Source organism: Vanessa cardui, chromosome 4, assembly GCF_905220365.1.
Source record: "Vanessa cardui chromosome 4, ilVanCard2.1, whole genome shotgun sequence".
Classification (NCBI taxonomy): Eukaryota; Metazoa; Arthropoda; class Insecta; order Lepidoptera; family Nymphalidae; genus Vanessa; species Vanessa cardui.
The window spans coordinates 6,173,419-6,187,308 of record NC_061126.1 but is presented as its reverse complement, the minus strand read 5'-3'; the positions used below and the strand labels follow the sequence as shown (position 1 = coordinate 6,187,308).

At 31.5% G+C, this 13,890-nt stretch overlaps 1 protein-coding gene across 1 annotated transcript; it reads right to left on the bottom strand.

The window, feature by feature from the left end:
- Nucleotides 1–495: 495 nt before the first annotated feature.
- LOC124544218 (interaptin-like) lies at nt 496–13,601 on the bottom strand. The gene is made up of 19 exons (XM_047122683.1): nt 13,428–13,601; nt 13,102–13,196; nt 12,980–13,018; nt 12,796–12,888; nt 11,672–11,770; nt 11,113–11,166; nt 10,361–10,466; nt 9,664–9,749; nt 8,177–8,351; nt 7,615–7,763; nt 7,006–7,127; nt 6,773–6,923; nt 5,948–6,130; nt 4,850–4,965; nt 4,422–4,669; nt 3,842–3,966; nt 3,646–3,767; nt 3,450–3,561; nt 496–1,443 (listed from the first exon to the last, which is right to left on the bottom strand). Exons 1-19 carry the CDS (start codon nt 13,462–13,464, stop codon nt 496–498), a joined length of 3,060 nt encoding a protein of 1,019 aa, XP_046978639.1. The 5' UTR covers nt 13,465–13,601.
- Nucleotides 13,602–13,890: the final 289 nt, after the last annotated feature.

Here is a 13,890-nt window from a genome sequence, read left to right as displayed (position 1 = left end):
CACATTTGTACATACAGACATGTTTTTAATAATTTACATCATTGCGATAAAATATTGATAAGTCAAATTTAAAAAATTATGATTTTGGTAGGACCAGATTCATTGCAAACTATAACTTAATAGAATCCGTCGTGGTATCTCAAAAAGCTGTAATGAACTTGTTGGTACAGGTATACTAATAGATTTTCCTAAATCCTCGAAGGAACGTTTTCATTTTTCATCTTAAAGACAAACAATCAACCACAAAAAAACATGTCTTCCTAGTTCTTCTTGTTGAAATGCCTGTTATTTTAACAAAAAGTGGAGTTTCTCTACATTTTCAATAATGTATTCTTTTTCTTTTCAGAAACCAACTTCTTTTTCTACTGATTGTAAAATAGAGGGAATAAAAAAATTTAAACTCGCAAAATGTTTTATTAAAAACAATGTAAAACTATTTTAAATAAACAGATAATGTAAATCACGAACAATTTTAAAAAGTACAAAATATATTTACTATAGTTGGTGACTAGAATTTTTAAACATTTTATATATTTTTTGGTCACGAGCCTGATTCATTTCAATATAATGTAATTTTCTTAATTTCTCTTTCGAAAGCATAAGTGGTCTTTTCTCTTTGACGCATAAAAATGTGTCATTATTGAAATGCGACACAGGAATAAAAGTGCTTTTGCTATCGGTACTTGCTGTCCATTTCTGAGCATCGATATTGGTTTTGGCATGTTTCCGCGCAAGATATTCGGCATTCTGTTTACCATCATTATTATTAGAATTGATGTTTTTTTGTTCGCAGGTTACCCTCACATGTTTTGTTGCTGCCTTATCTTTTTCTATTTGTGTGAAAGATTGTTTTTTATCGTAATCTTTATATTCGCCACGGTCAGCTATAATATTTTCATTATGATTGATATTATTGAAATAATTATGATCTGTGTTAATTATTGGCGATTCAATTGTTGGTGTAAGTTGACCTCCTAATTCATCTTCGAGTATTTTAATAATATTATCCAGATCGTTAGATGGAACATTTTTGATTTTATGCCTTACACAATATTCGTATTCAAAAACCCTTTTTTCAAGTGCGCAAATTTTATCGTGATCTCTTCGCTTTTGAATACAGGCCTTGCGGTTTCGGTCTTCTAAAGTAAGAACAATTTTTTCTAATTGATCTATTTGTTCCTTCCTGGATTCCAAACTACTCAAAAGAGCTTCGATTTCGGCGTTCTTTTCAAAAATCTGTCTATTTAATTTTAAAAGATCTTCTTGTTCGCCTTGTTTTTCAGAAAGTTTTTGCAATAAGTTTTCTTTTTCCTTAATTAGGTCGTCTTTTTCATCTATTGAATCGGTTAATTGGTTCAAAATACCTTTTTTATTTTCTATTTCTTGAAGCAGTTCATTATTTTGGCGTTTCGTATCATTTAGTGTAGCATTTTCTTTGTTTATCTAAAACATAACACAAATAATTTAAGTAATTGCTCTCAAACAGCTTATAAATGGCAAAGCCCCTGGAGAGGACTGAATTACTACAAAGTTATAAAGCAGGAGGTAAACCGGTACTAAGGGCTAGAAGCTTTTTAATTTTGTCCGCTTCACTCTGTGTAACTCTTCCTCCTCTCTTCTATGACCACACAGTCCTGTTTTTCAAAAAAGGAGACAATGCCCTGTTGAAGAACTATCGTCCCAAATTCCTACTGAGCCATGTCTACGAGCTGTTTTTAAGAGTGATCACGAACCGTCCAGCGCGAATATTCGAAAGTTACAATCGCCGGAACCGGCCGGTTTCGGAACGGATACGACACCATAGACCACATCCACACAGTGCGGCAGATTATACAGAAGTCCCAGGAGTATAATCGCCTTATATGTCTAGCATTCGTGGACTATGAGAAGGTCTTTAACTCGGTTGAAATCTGGGCTTTCCCGGCAGCGTGGCCAAGTTGATTGGCGATACATCTAAGTGATGAGGTGTCTATACGAAGCTGCTACAATATCCGCCCAAATACAAAATCAGCAAAAATTCAGCTGAGTTGGGCAGCGTTTGAGAAGTTACGTCTAATCTTTACATCGTCAATCCCGCAGTGCCTTAAGGCGAAAGTCTTTACCAGTGCGTCCTACCCTTCATAACATACGGAGCCGAAACTTGGACACTCACGGCAAGGCTGGTCCACCAGTTTAAAGTTGCTCAGCATGCTATGGGAAGGGTTATGCTCGGAGTTTTTCTGAGGGATCGCATCAGAAAGGAGGCGATCAGTAAGAGAATCAAAGTCATCGACATAGCCCACCGGATTAGAAAGCTGAAGTGGCAGTGGACCAGCCATATTGATCGTACAACCGATAACCGTTCGGGAAAACGTGTTCTAGAGTGGAGAACGCGTCTCGGCAAACATAGTGTAGGGCGTCCTCAGGTACAGTGGAGTGACGATTTGTGCAAAACGGCTGGCAGGAGCTAGATGCGGGTAGCCGAAAAAAGATCACAGTGGCGTGCATTTGGAGAGGCGACGAATATGGGCTGCTGCTGATTTCGAATTTAAATAGCCTTAAAAGACTTGAGTACCAAGACTTTAAATAATAAAACTTAAGCATTTGGAGGATCAAAGTATAATTAAGGATATAAATACAAATATAATAAATTATACTATTCCGCTTAAAACGCATAAGCTTACGCATAGACCGTATGCGAAAGCTGTGGTTTAGTGAGTAACCTATAGAGTAACCTATAATTGTATTGCAAAACATATAATTATCCATAATTATGTTTATTTGTACAAATAAACGTATCATAATCGTACAAGTAAACATGATAACAAAATCTAATGATATTCAAACAGACTTTCTTATTAAGCGGTTCATCCATTTAGGCTGATGCCATAGAAAGGTATATTACGTACACAACTGAGATGCAAAATTCGTAAAACCGATCACATCCGAATTGAGTACGCTATCCCAAATTATCAATATTTATTTCTCATGTGAATATGATCGTTAGACAAACGTAATAACTTGTAATATCACATGACCTAATATATTCGTCAATTTGACACGTCGATTTAAATGAACTTGCTTTCTCGGGTTCAACTGACGCGAGAATCTATAGCGACGAATAGCGTCGAATGGCGCGATAAGGAGCTATTTCTATTGGTTGTGTAAATCGGCACTAATCGGTTTTGTTTTCATTTCATTGCATTTTCCGATGCACAAACACGTTAAAATTTTGTGATTGATTTAATTTATATGTATTTGTCCGGAGTCTTTTAATTTAGATATCGCGACTCAGGAGACAGTAAACTTTAAAGGACTATGAAGACTCTTGACATTCTAATATTCTTAGTTGCGATTTTTGATGAAGTCGAGCCGAATTTTATACGAAGTTAAAAATAGAAAGCTTTTTAGTTTTTAACGCTAAATTTAAGACATTTTTTTATAAAACGTAATCAATATTTATGTATTACCATTTCTTGAAGATTGTTTAGGTTTTCGAATTCGCCAAAATGTTCTTTTAACTTTGTTATGTGTTTTTTTAATGAAAGTAATTGATCTTCATACATTTCCATTTTGGATTCACTGTAAAACAGAAGTAATATTATATTATTTAATGTAATTAATTAAAAATGTTTGCAAAATACGTATATCAATATAGAATTATACTTTTCATGTGATTGTTCAATCAAAAGTTGTTTCTTGATTTCCAATTCTTTTATGTACTCCGTTTTTTTATGAATGTCTTCATTTAATCTGTTTTCTACTTCATAGGACTTATTCAAATTTTGCTGTAAAATGTAAACAGAAATATATAGTAAAGTGAAATTTTAAATTATAGTTCAAATATTAATTAGTATTCGACCTCTAGTTTGTGAATGGTGTCCATATATTCTGCCATGTGTTTTTTACATTTCTCCATTTCAACTGTTGTTTCATCCAATGCCTTTTGGACTTCTTCGAATTTACTTTTATAAATGACTAGTTCACCTAAAAGTTACAATTATTTTAAGTAGGTACATCCAAAAACCTATGTATACATTTGTTTCGTTTTCGTAATATTCTAGACCTTGTCGTTAGTGGTAAGTGTGTTGTCAGTACTGTTGACCGCCACATTGATTTGGAATTGCTCAGTGTTTTAATTCTCAGTGTTTAGTGAATTATTGTGATTAGTGTTTTTCAAAAATATGGTGATTTTGTTAAAACTTCTAGAGACGTACTACGACAGTAATCCTATTCTTGCCCAAATGTCCAATGTAATATAGGTATGTATTTCACTACTAAGGACGTTTTATTTTAAGCCTTTAGTACTTAAGTTAAAAAAAAATTAATAACATATAAAAAAATTTTTAGTGTATTTTTTTTAAACCATCTGTATTTGCAGTAGTTTTAGTAGAAAATGTTTATAATATTAGATATTATATAAAAGCAAATTGTATTCTTACCCAATGCGGACTCTTTTTCTTGCAACTTTTGCAACATTTCTTTATTACGTAATTCCGATTCGACTAAATGGGCGCATTGAGATTCAATTGTTGTTTGCAAATTCTTTTTGATTTCAATTTCATCGTTGTATTTTTTTTCAACGTCAATCAGATTAATGATATTTTTATTTATTTCCTGTTTCATATTTGACATGGATTCTTCATAATGCTTAGATAATTCTTCAAGTTTGGCTTTCAGTTCTTCTTTTCTGATAGACAATATTGAAAAATACGATATTTTGTACAAAACTAATCAAAGACAATTAGATTTAGGCATAGACAATTTTAATATTTTATGTATGTATACCTATATATAACGTGCTTCTAAATAAAAAGTAAGTTATACCTAATATTTTTTAAAACATGGATATAAAAGAAATTATACTTACTCCTCTTGCAACTTTTCTTTAGCGAGAGCAATTTCTTCTAAATGAATCGTATTTTGTTTCATAGATACTTTTAACTTTTCCAATTCGGAGTTAAACTCTTCTTGTAACTGTTGATTCTAAATATTAAATAATAATAATATGTAGCATAGCAATTTACAAAAACTATTTTTAATATACTTAATATTTTACCGATGTTCAATTAATTGCAATAGAATAATTTATAATATTAAATGATATAAGTTTTATTTTTGTCAAAGTAGAGCAGTTTTGCAGTTATTTTGCCATGAAAAAGCAGTTTTCTTGAAGAAATAGCTCATAAGCCGTCCCTATTACCTTGCGTAAAACACAAAGTTTAATTCTATAACACAGGTCTGTTACTATAATGTTTTCATTATTTGCAAAATAAAGAGTTATAATAAATAAATAAATAAATAAATATGAGACAACATCACATACATTACTCTGATCCCAATGTAAGTCGCTGAAGCACTTGTGTTAGGGAAATCAGCAGTAACGACGGTACCACAAACACTCAGACCCAAGACAACATAGAAAACTAATCTACTACATCGAATCGGCCGGGAATCGAACCCGGGACCTCAAAGTGGCGTACCCATGAAAACCGGTGTACACACCACTCGACCACGGAGGTCGTCGAAAAATAAAGAGTTATTATTATGATTAGTAAATTATTTGTGTAGAAATAACATTTTGTAATAATTCTTATGCATCGGTACATTTGATCATTTTTATGTCTGCATTCGTAAGAATAAACCGCTATAGCTTAAGTTTCCTTCTAGTAACCTTTTCTCCCTTTGATTTGACGGTTAGTCAATCAGCTGATCAGTGGCGTAGTTATTGTTGGGCCATGTGGGGTCCTCTAAACTAAACCTTAAGCTTCTGAAGCTAGAAAATCACGACCGTGCTCACAAGATTTCTTATTTGGTATATATAATTTTAAAGGGTAATTATTAGTTAAAAAGGGATGGGGAAAGAGTGGGGTGAGGGCCCGATTCTTTTTCTATGCATCTTCCTCACCTAACTACGCCACTGCAGCTGATATAATACTCAGCTTTATTATACAAGGATAAAATGTACCTTTTCATGCAGCTGTTGTTTCGTGCGTTCTAACGTTCGAGTTTGGGCTTGCGCTTCATTCAGAGCGGATTCGAGAAGAGTCGCTCGTTCTTCGCCGATCTTAATTTGTCCCTCCGCGCGAGACAACCTGTCTTTCATGGTCATTCTCTTCATTTTTTCCTGTTTCAGTTCTGCTTCTAAGCCCTATCATAAAATAAAAAATAAAATAAATCATATAATAAAAAGTCAACAACAACAACAACAGCCTGTAAATTCCCACTGCTGGGCAAAAGGCCTCCTCTCCCTTTGAGGAAAAGGTTTGAAACATGTTTCACCACGCTGTTCCAATGCGGGTTGGTGGAATACACATGAGGCAGAATTTTTTTTTTATGAAATTTGTCACATGCAGGTTTCCTCACGATGTTTTCCTTCACCGCTGAGCACGAGATGAATTATAAAGACAAATTAAGCTCATGAATCAGCGGCGCTTGCCTGGATTTCAACCCGCAATCATCGGTTAAGATGCACGCGGTCTAATCACTGGGCCATCTCGGCTCAATATTTATTTATACTTTATTGCACCAATACTTAAAACTAAATCGTACATATGGATTAAGCAAACAATTCGTATGAATGCAACATGCAGGGTTTATTTAGTTCTAATAACTTGTGTTTCAACATCCTATACAGGTTTACATGCTTAACATCAATTGACTTTTACATTACATATTTCTGAAATATGTATTTTTTTATATATCTTAATTAGTTCTCAGATAAGATAATCATAATAATATTCATAATAACAAAGTAAGCTCTATTTACATAGGATCTGACTGATATAAGTACCTCAATTTTTGCTTTGTTTATGTGTGTTTTCTGATGCTCGAAATTGGTTATTTGTTTTTTAAGATTAGCATTCAAGGCATTTAACTCTGACAATTCATAAATCAAGCCTTCGTTGCGTAGCTGTACGGATATTGCCTCATTCCAACAAGTTCTGCAAATAATAAAATAAAGTATAAAATCTGAAGCTATAAAAGAATGATACGTCATTTTATAAATGAGCAAGTTATGCATACCTTATGATCTCACTAATTTCCTTGAGAAATTCATTCTCTTGATTTTTCAATGAACTACTTAACATTTCGTTTTCTGCAATGAACTCATTTATCTTTTTCCCAAGAGTACTCTTTGGACAGCCCTGAAATGATAAGCGCTTAGAGATATTTATTTATGTCTAATCAACTATTATTATTTTGTTCTTAATAAGAATGAAAAGTGAGAATTATTTTATTTCTTAAAATTAGAAAAAAAAGGATTTAAACGCTTTTAATTTAAAAAAAAAAAAGTAATTTGCATTTTCACTTAAAATAAGCTCCTGATGTTTTCGCATAGATTATTTTTAGATAACCTATTTCTTTGACCATTTGCCGAACATATTGATTAAAAACTTAATTTAAAAATATATTAGTAATGACTTAAACTGTCCGAAATACGAACATACGTAATAACTTCAACAATGAATGTTGGAATTTATTGCATTTTTTTTATATAAAATATGAATTACATCTTTTGAATGAAAGGATAGGTTGGATTTTAGGACGTTGTTTAAGTTTAATATAAAGAACTTTTAATGACATTAGCGAAAAAAAATAATATGTTTATGGATAAAATATTACACTGAGTACCTTGTCACAATTTTTTAAATTTTCGAGCCATTCTATAACATTTTTTCTGGCATCCAAAGCGTGTTCGCATGTAGCCACTAACTTCGCAGGAATATCGCGTAACCTCTTCATATCAATTGTCACGGTGTTCTTAGTATCTTCTTTAACTTCTGTGATATTGAAAATAATTTACTACTTAAAATTAATTGTAATATTCTTAAAAAATCACAGAATAATTGTAGGTGAATATTTCTATTTAAAATAATTTACAATTTGTCATGAAATACCAATTTGTTATCTATAGTAGTAAATTTATAAATGTAAAAGTAATTCTCTCTCTCTCTCTGTCTATCGCTCTTTGACGACCAAACCGCTGAACCGATTATGATGAAATTGGGTATGAAGCCAATTTAAACTCCAAGGAAGCGCATAGGCTACTTTTTTGCCTAACACTTGACAACCAAATCCAGAAAAGGCGAGTGATGCCACCAGTGACAATTTGTAAATTATATTTATAGTTATTGTATCAGAACTAGCATGTTAGTGCAAGGATTTTAGTTATTTTAAAACATCATGTATTTACCAATTTTTTGACATTTTGTCTCAGTCCACATCTTTAACAGGTGACTCGGTTCAGACACGCTGGTTTCATTAGTTACGTGTAAGTCACTCGTAGACGGTAAATTTGCGCTTTGACCCAATGCTGACAACTTCTCCTTAGTGCTCCGTAACGACGAGTAAAGTTCCACTATAGTATTCTACGGCAGTTAAATTACTTATATATACGTATATTTGAACAAACATCCTCTTCCTCAAAGGACAGCGGTTTTATTATTAATAATATGAAAACATTATTTTGGCAAGAATTTTGATCTATACTAATGTTATAAATGCTGATGAAAGTTACTGCTTATTGATCTATTTGTCTGTCCATCCATTACTGAAGCGAATTTTATGAAATTTGTTATGAAGAAAGCGAACCCCAAGAAAGGAAAAAGGCATTATATATTGAAATAGAACTAGTTTTAACGGATTTAAGTCGCGTATATTATTAGTCTACCCGTGACCACGAACGCTGTGTTCGAAACGTCGGGATGATAAAAATAATTAATATACGCGATTTAAATCCGTTAAAACTAGTTTTATTTCAATGTGTAATAATCGCGAAAATCTAAGACAACATTAAGGCATTATATACCTAACACCTGATGACCAGCTCTTATACACGAACCAATCCGCGACGACATCTATTATTGCAAAATTTGTGATGTCGTGTTGTTGTGTACTACAGGCACAAGGGACATAACATTTTGTTCCTATGGCGCATTGGCGATGATAGGAATGGTTAAATTTTCTTACAGCGCCATTGTATATGAGCGGTGGTGACCACTTACCTTCAGATGGCCCATATGATCATCCGCCAACTAACAGCATTTACACAACATTTATGGGTTAGAAAAAAATATCACAGAATTTTGTGAACAAGTGTCACCGAACACATAGAAATGTAACGGCATTTGTTGATACTTTTAAATTTGTATTAATAATGAATATGCAAGCTATATCATGCGAAGAAGTTGTTAATACAAAAACTTTACTTGAAAATAATAAGTTAATAAAGTTAGAAGTAATATGTATATGTTAAAACAGTTAGATGATCTTCAAAAATTCTGATTACATTTTCGATACGATACGCAGAATATTTACAATCGGCGAGACGGTTTATTTTTTAATTTTCGATGTGTTCAAACTCCTGCTGGGATGACGTATGAGAGCTGTATATTCTAATTGATCAAAATGATTGATTGTTAAACTTTTAGAGAATAACTTGCAAAAAGACTCAAAAGGCAGTATTGTGTTTTTTTTAAATAATGAATAAAAATTAAGAAAAAAGTTAGTATAAACATCGAAATTTTTAAACAATATATATATGTATGTATGTATTTACTTACTCTTTGCATGGATATTTTCTAAAAATGTATGTATAAACATTAAATATATAATAAAAATCTACATTTATAAAATTGTTACTTTTTAGTGATTGAACAGATCACTGATGTAGTTTCTTACCTTTCGATCATTCAATTCATTTTTCATTCCTTCGAATTGTGTATTTGTAAGTTTTATTACTTTATCATTTTTCGAAGTGACAGAATCTAAAAAATTATAATCAAATTTAGTGGTAAACGAAACGGCTTTTCTTAATAGTTGATTATTGGTTGATTATTGATACTCAAAGTAATTTCAGTAGCCGAGATTATGTCAATGATAGAAAGTAGGTATAGTATGAAAAGTAGGTATACAACTTAAACGTAGCATGGGCAAAAACCGATCATACCCAAATTAAGTACGCTGTCACAAATTATCAATATTTATTACTTGCGTGAATGATCTTTACGTAAATGTAAAGATAACTTGTAATATCACATGACCAAATATTTTCGTCAATTTGACACGTCGATTTACATGCACTTGCTTTCTCGGTTTGAACTGACGCGGGAATCTATAGTGACGAATAGCGTCGAATTGCGCGATATGGAGCTATTTCTATTGGTTGTATAAATCGGCAGTAATCGTTTTTATTGAATTTGCCAATGCTATATCTAAATTTTGTCGTGCTATACATCTTACACATGAGTTTGCTTTAATATGTAATATATCTTGTTTCTTAGTGTCCCATGAAAATAAACACTGCGATTGGTTAAACAACAGACTAAATTAATTCGATATAACGATATAAGACTGCAAATATGTTTAATACTTTTACCCCCTTCGTTGTATACCACGAAAACTTCTTGGATGTCATTGCTCAAGGGGCTTCTATCGGAAAAATCTTGTTTTATTTCTAAATCTTCGTATTTCTTTATAGTTTCCTGTGTTATTTTAATAAAATAATATCATAATAAATATGATATAGTGAGTTGTCTAACGGAAACATTATTCAGAAACAGTAGAAAGTATGATAGTATGATATTTATTACCTTTAACTTTAACTCATAAACAAAAGACTAAACACCGATATCCATATTTATAACTAAAACAAACTTGACACTATACTTTCATCCTTAATTTCCTTCTCAAAATAACTCATAATATTTTTGAATTTGCATATAAAATTCATCTCATTAATTCTTGATACCTAAGAAGGGGATGAGTTTTTTTTTAACTTCATCCTTTGTGTGCGGACAAATTTCATCCTGTTAGACACACCAGTTTAGTCCCTCCACTCTATTGCTAAGCCATTCATTTAATCATTAAGAACTACACAAACAAACATACTACGAAAAATACGTTTTATTTTAGTACAGCTTGTCGCATCATTTGTACTGTATTTTATATATCCCTTTATGGGCATTTTTTGTAGTTATTTAGGATAAGACAGATATAATAAAGTACACAAACAAATATAACGAGTTAATCGCGAACTGGGAATGAACGTTTCGGATGGATATTTTTTAGGAGATTTATTCAATATCTGGTACAATTATTAACGAGTACGGATTTCCCTTGATTTTTTACCTGATCGGGGAGATTTATCAGTTTGTTTTGGTTGTTCGATTTTGAAATGGCTCTCTGTAAAAGAAATATAAATTATAACAATACATTAATACTAAAAAATGATGTAAATGTTACTCTGTGGCGTCTATACTAATCCTCAGACCGTCAAAAAATTTTGCATACACTCTTTCAAGAGTTTAGAAAAGAACAAACAGCCATTACCAGTGTTAAAAGCGGCTTAAACAGCGTAAGTACTGCAGCTAGTAAATGAAATACGAGAAACCTAACATGGCCGTTTAAAGTCATCCCTAAAAAGTATTTTGTATGATATTGGAAACTATCTATGTTATAAATATTTTTGTGCTGTGATACAATACTTGATGTAATTTTTTGTTCGTTCAAGATTTTCATATGTATGTAGCCTATACTTAATACGTTTTTTTATTTCAACATCATAGCAAGAGCTATAAATATATATGAGCCCACGGTGCGTTAATATAATAAGTCCCATTAAAAAAGCAATGTAGAAAAATAATATTTTACTAAAGATTCAACTTTTACATTATTTTTTTGTGCATACCTGTTTGAATGGCACGGTAATAACATGCTTCCCAACTTTGTTAGTAGACGCGCCGTGCAATTTCTCATTCGGAGCTTTTTTATTCAATGGTACCGGATTCTAAAACAATCGTAAATTTAATACAACCTATAATTACTTAACTTGCTTACACTTTTAAATTAAAAAAAACATAAATTTCTAAAGAACTATTTTATTTTTATCGATTATTGGCTATGTATAGCTTAGATGATTTAATTTTACTCTAACATATTATATTTCAATTGCAATTATCATGTAAGCACTGCGTATTCTTTAAGACACATTAATTTTCTACCGAACGAAAACAAAGCCTCGTCAGATTCGAGTCGTATGCTTTATTTTAAGCAACAATAATAAAATGCGGAGGTTCGCAATTTGATACGTATTTATTTTTTTAAATAAGAGCTTTATAAAATTACTTTTTAATGTATTATTTTGTATATACAAAGCATATTTTATTAGTAACATTATTTACGTTTAACGATGACTTTTTAAAAGACCTTTACCATTATATTAATACAAAAGAATTGCATGGCAATTATAAACTATTGTACGTCAAGTACACAACACAGTTTCACCTTGTTTTCTATGAAAAATTGTTAATATTTCAATTTGATTCGTCATGTATAACTGTTAAAACGTATACAGGGTCTCTGTCTAATATACATATTGTTGACTAATAGTTGTAAGTTACAGTAAGTACCATATATAAAAATTTAAACTATATATATAAATATTCATAACATACATACATTTTTCGTATAAGAGTATGCTTATACTTGTTTAAGAAGAGTTGTAAAATTAGAAGTAGTAGATAAATATTTTTGGTAGCGATCTCCTTAACATACATATAGTACACCAAAAACTATAATAAAAATAATATGATACGATAATTGTAAATGAAAAAGTTTGCTTAAACATTGGCGACGTCAATGTTCTTTTTGAGACGATCGCTCATATACTAGTAAATTACTCGTATATTTGTCGAATATCATTTGATCGACGCGACGGTAAAAACACATTCACTTCCAATAAAAAAGGTGGTAAGAATACTTCAATTTCTATAAAATTCTTATTATCTTTAAAATAAATATTATAATTTTTACCTTGTGAGTAGGATAATGCTTTTCCCGCTCAAGTCGAGATGATCGTGAATCGCCCAATCCGTCACTGACACGATTTGCAGATTTTGGACGAACCTATTTTTATTATTATTATAAAATTAATTACTCTGGACTTTCAAACATGACAAAATAAAGAAAAAATCTTAAAGGAATAGACTAGACTAACCTCACCCAAATACGACCTTCCTTTTGAACCATCGTTTTTCTAAAAAAAATATGAAAACATTTTCACAATATATTGTCACTATGTATTACTATTACAATATTTTTTTGTCGTTTATGACATACCACTTCGTTTGAGTTACTTTTTCCAGATCGTTGACGTGCGGATGATAAACGCTGTGGAATGCGGCATTTGGTGTGACAAACTATTGCATCTGATTCTGACAATAAAAAAAACGAATATTGTATAACGCTTTTTAATTTGATTCAGTAAGATCCAACTTATCTGAGTCGAGTTCATAGAAAAAATGTTTGATGTTAAAACTTGGTGGCTTTATGCATAAGTATGAAGACATTGCGGTATAGCCGAATCTACAATTTCAGCACAATGTATCAATACAACCTTTCAGACTTATTTGTTATAATAATAGCAAATATAGTGAACAACAAACCATGTGTTTTCGGATCTCCAGACATTGCCAGCAACATATTACATCACATTTATTATGTCATAAGAATATTCTTATTTCTGTAGCCTTTTGTTACTCAAAATTTTATCACAAAATACATTTAAGTGAGCCAAACTAAAAGAGAGTTTTGACAATTCTAATAAAGAAAAATACAAAGACAACTTTGTCTAATAGTTTATTTTTCTTTACATGTTGAAGATGATCAAAGAGTATGTAAATTTACTGCGAAAAATAATATGCTGTGGACGAGCAAGCATAGACTACGTACAGAACTACAATACCTATATATATCTGATAAACATATATAAAATGGATTTGGTATTGATTTTAGATATTTTTACTAACAAGAGCACACCTTCTTCTGTAAATAGATCCACATATTTGTTTAAGATTAATAAAATAAGCCTCGCCGCTATTTGACTGATTAGCATGTAAGTTGACACGA

What these genes read in the sequence shown, in the direction of transcription:
- LOC124544218 (XM_047122683.1), bottom strand. Translation starts at nt 13,464, where the DNA reads ATGTTGCTGGCAATGTCTGGAGATCCGAAAACACATG. An exon ending in ATTTAAAAAATTGTGACAAG is followed by an intron (nt 7,128 to 7,614) that starts GTACTCAGTGTA and finishes TTATCATTTCAG; the next exon opens with GGCTGTCCAAAGAGTACTCT. An exon ending in TAAACAAAGCAAAAATTGAG is followed by an intron (nt 6,131 to 6,772) that starts GTACTTATATCA and finishes ATTTTATGATAG; the next exon opens with GGCTTAGAAGCAGAACTGAA.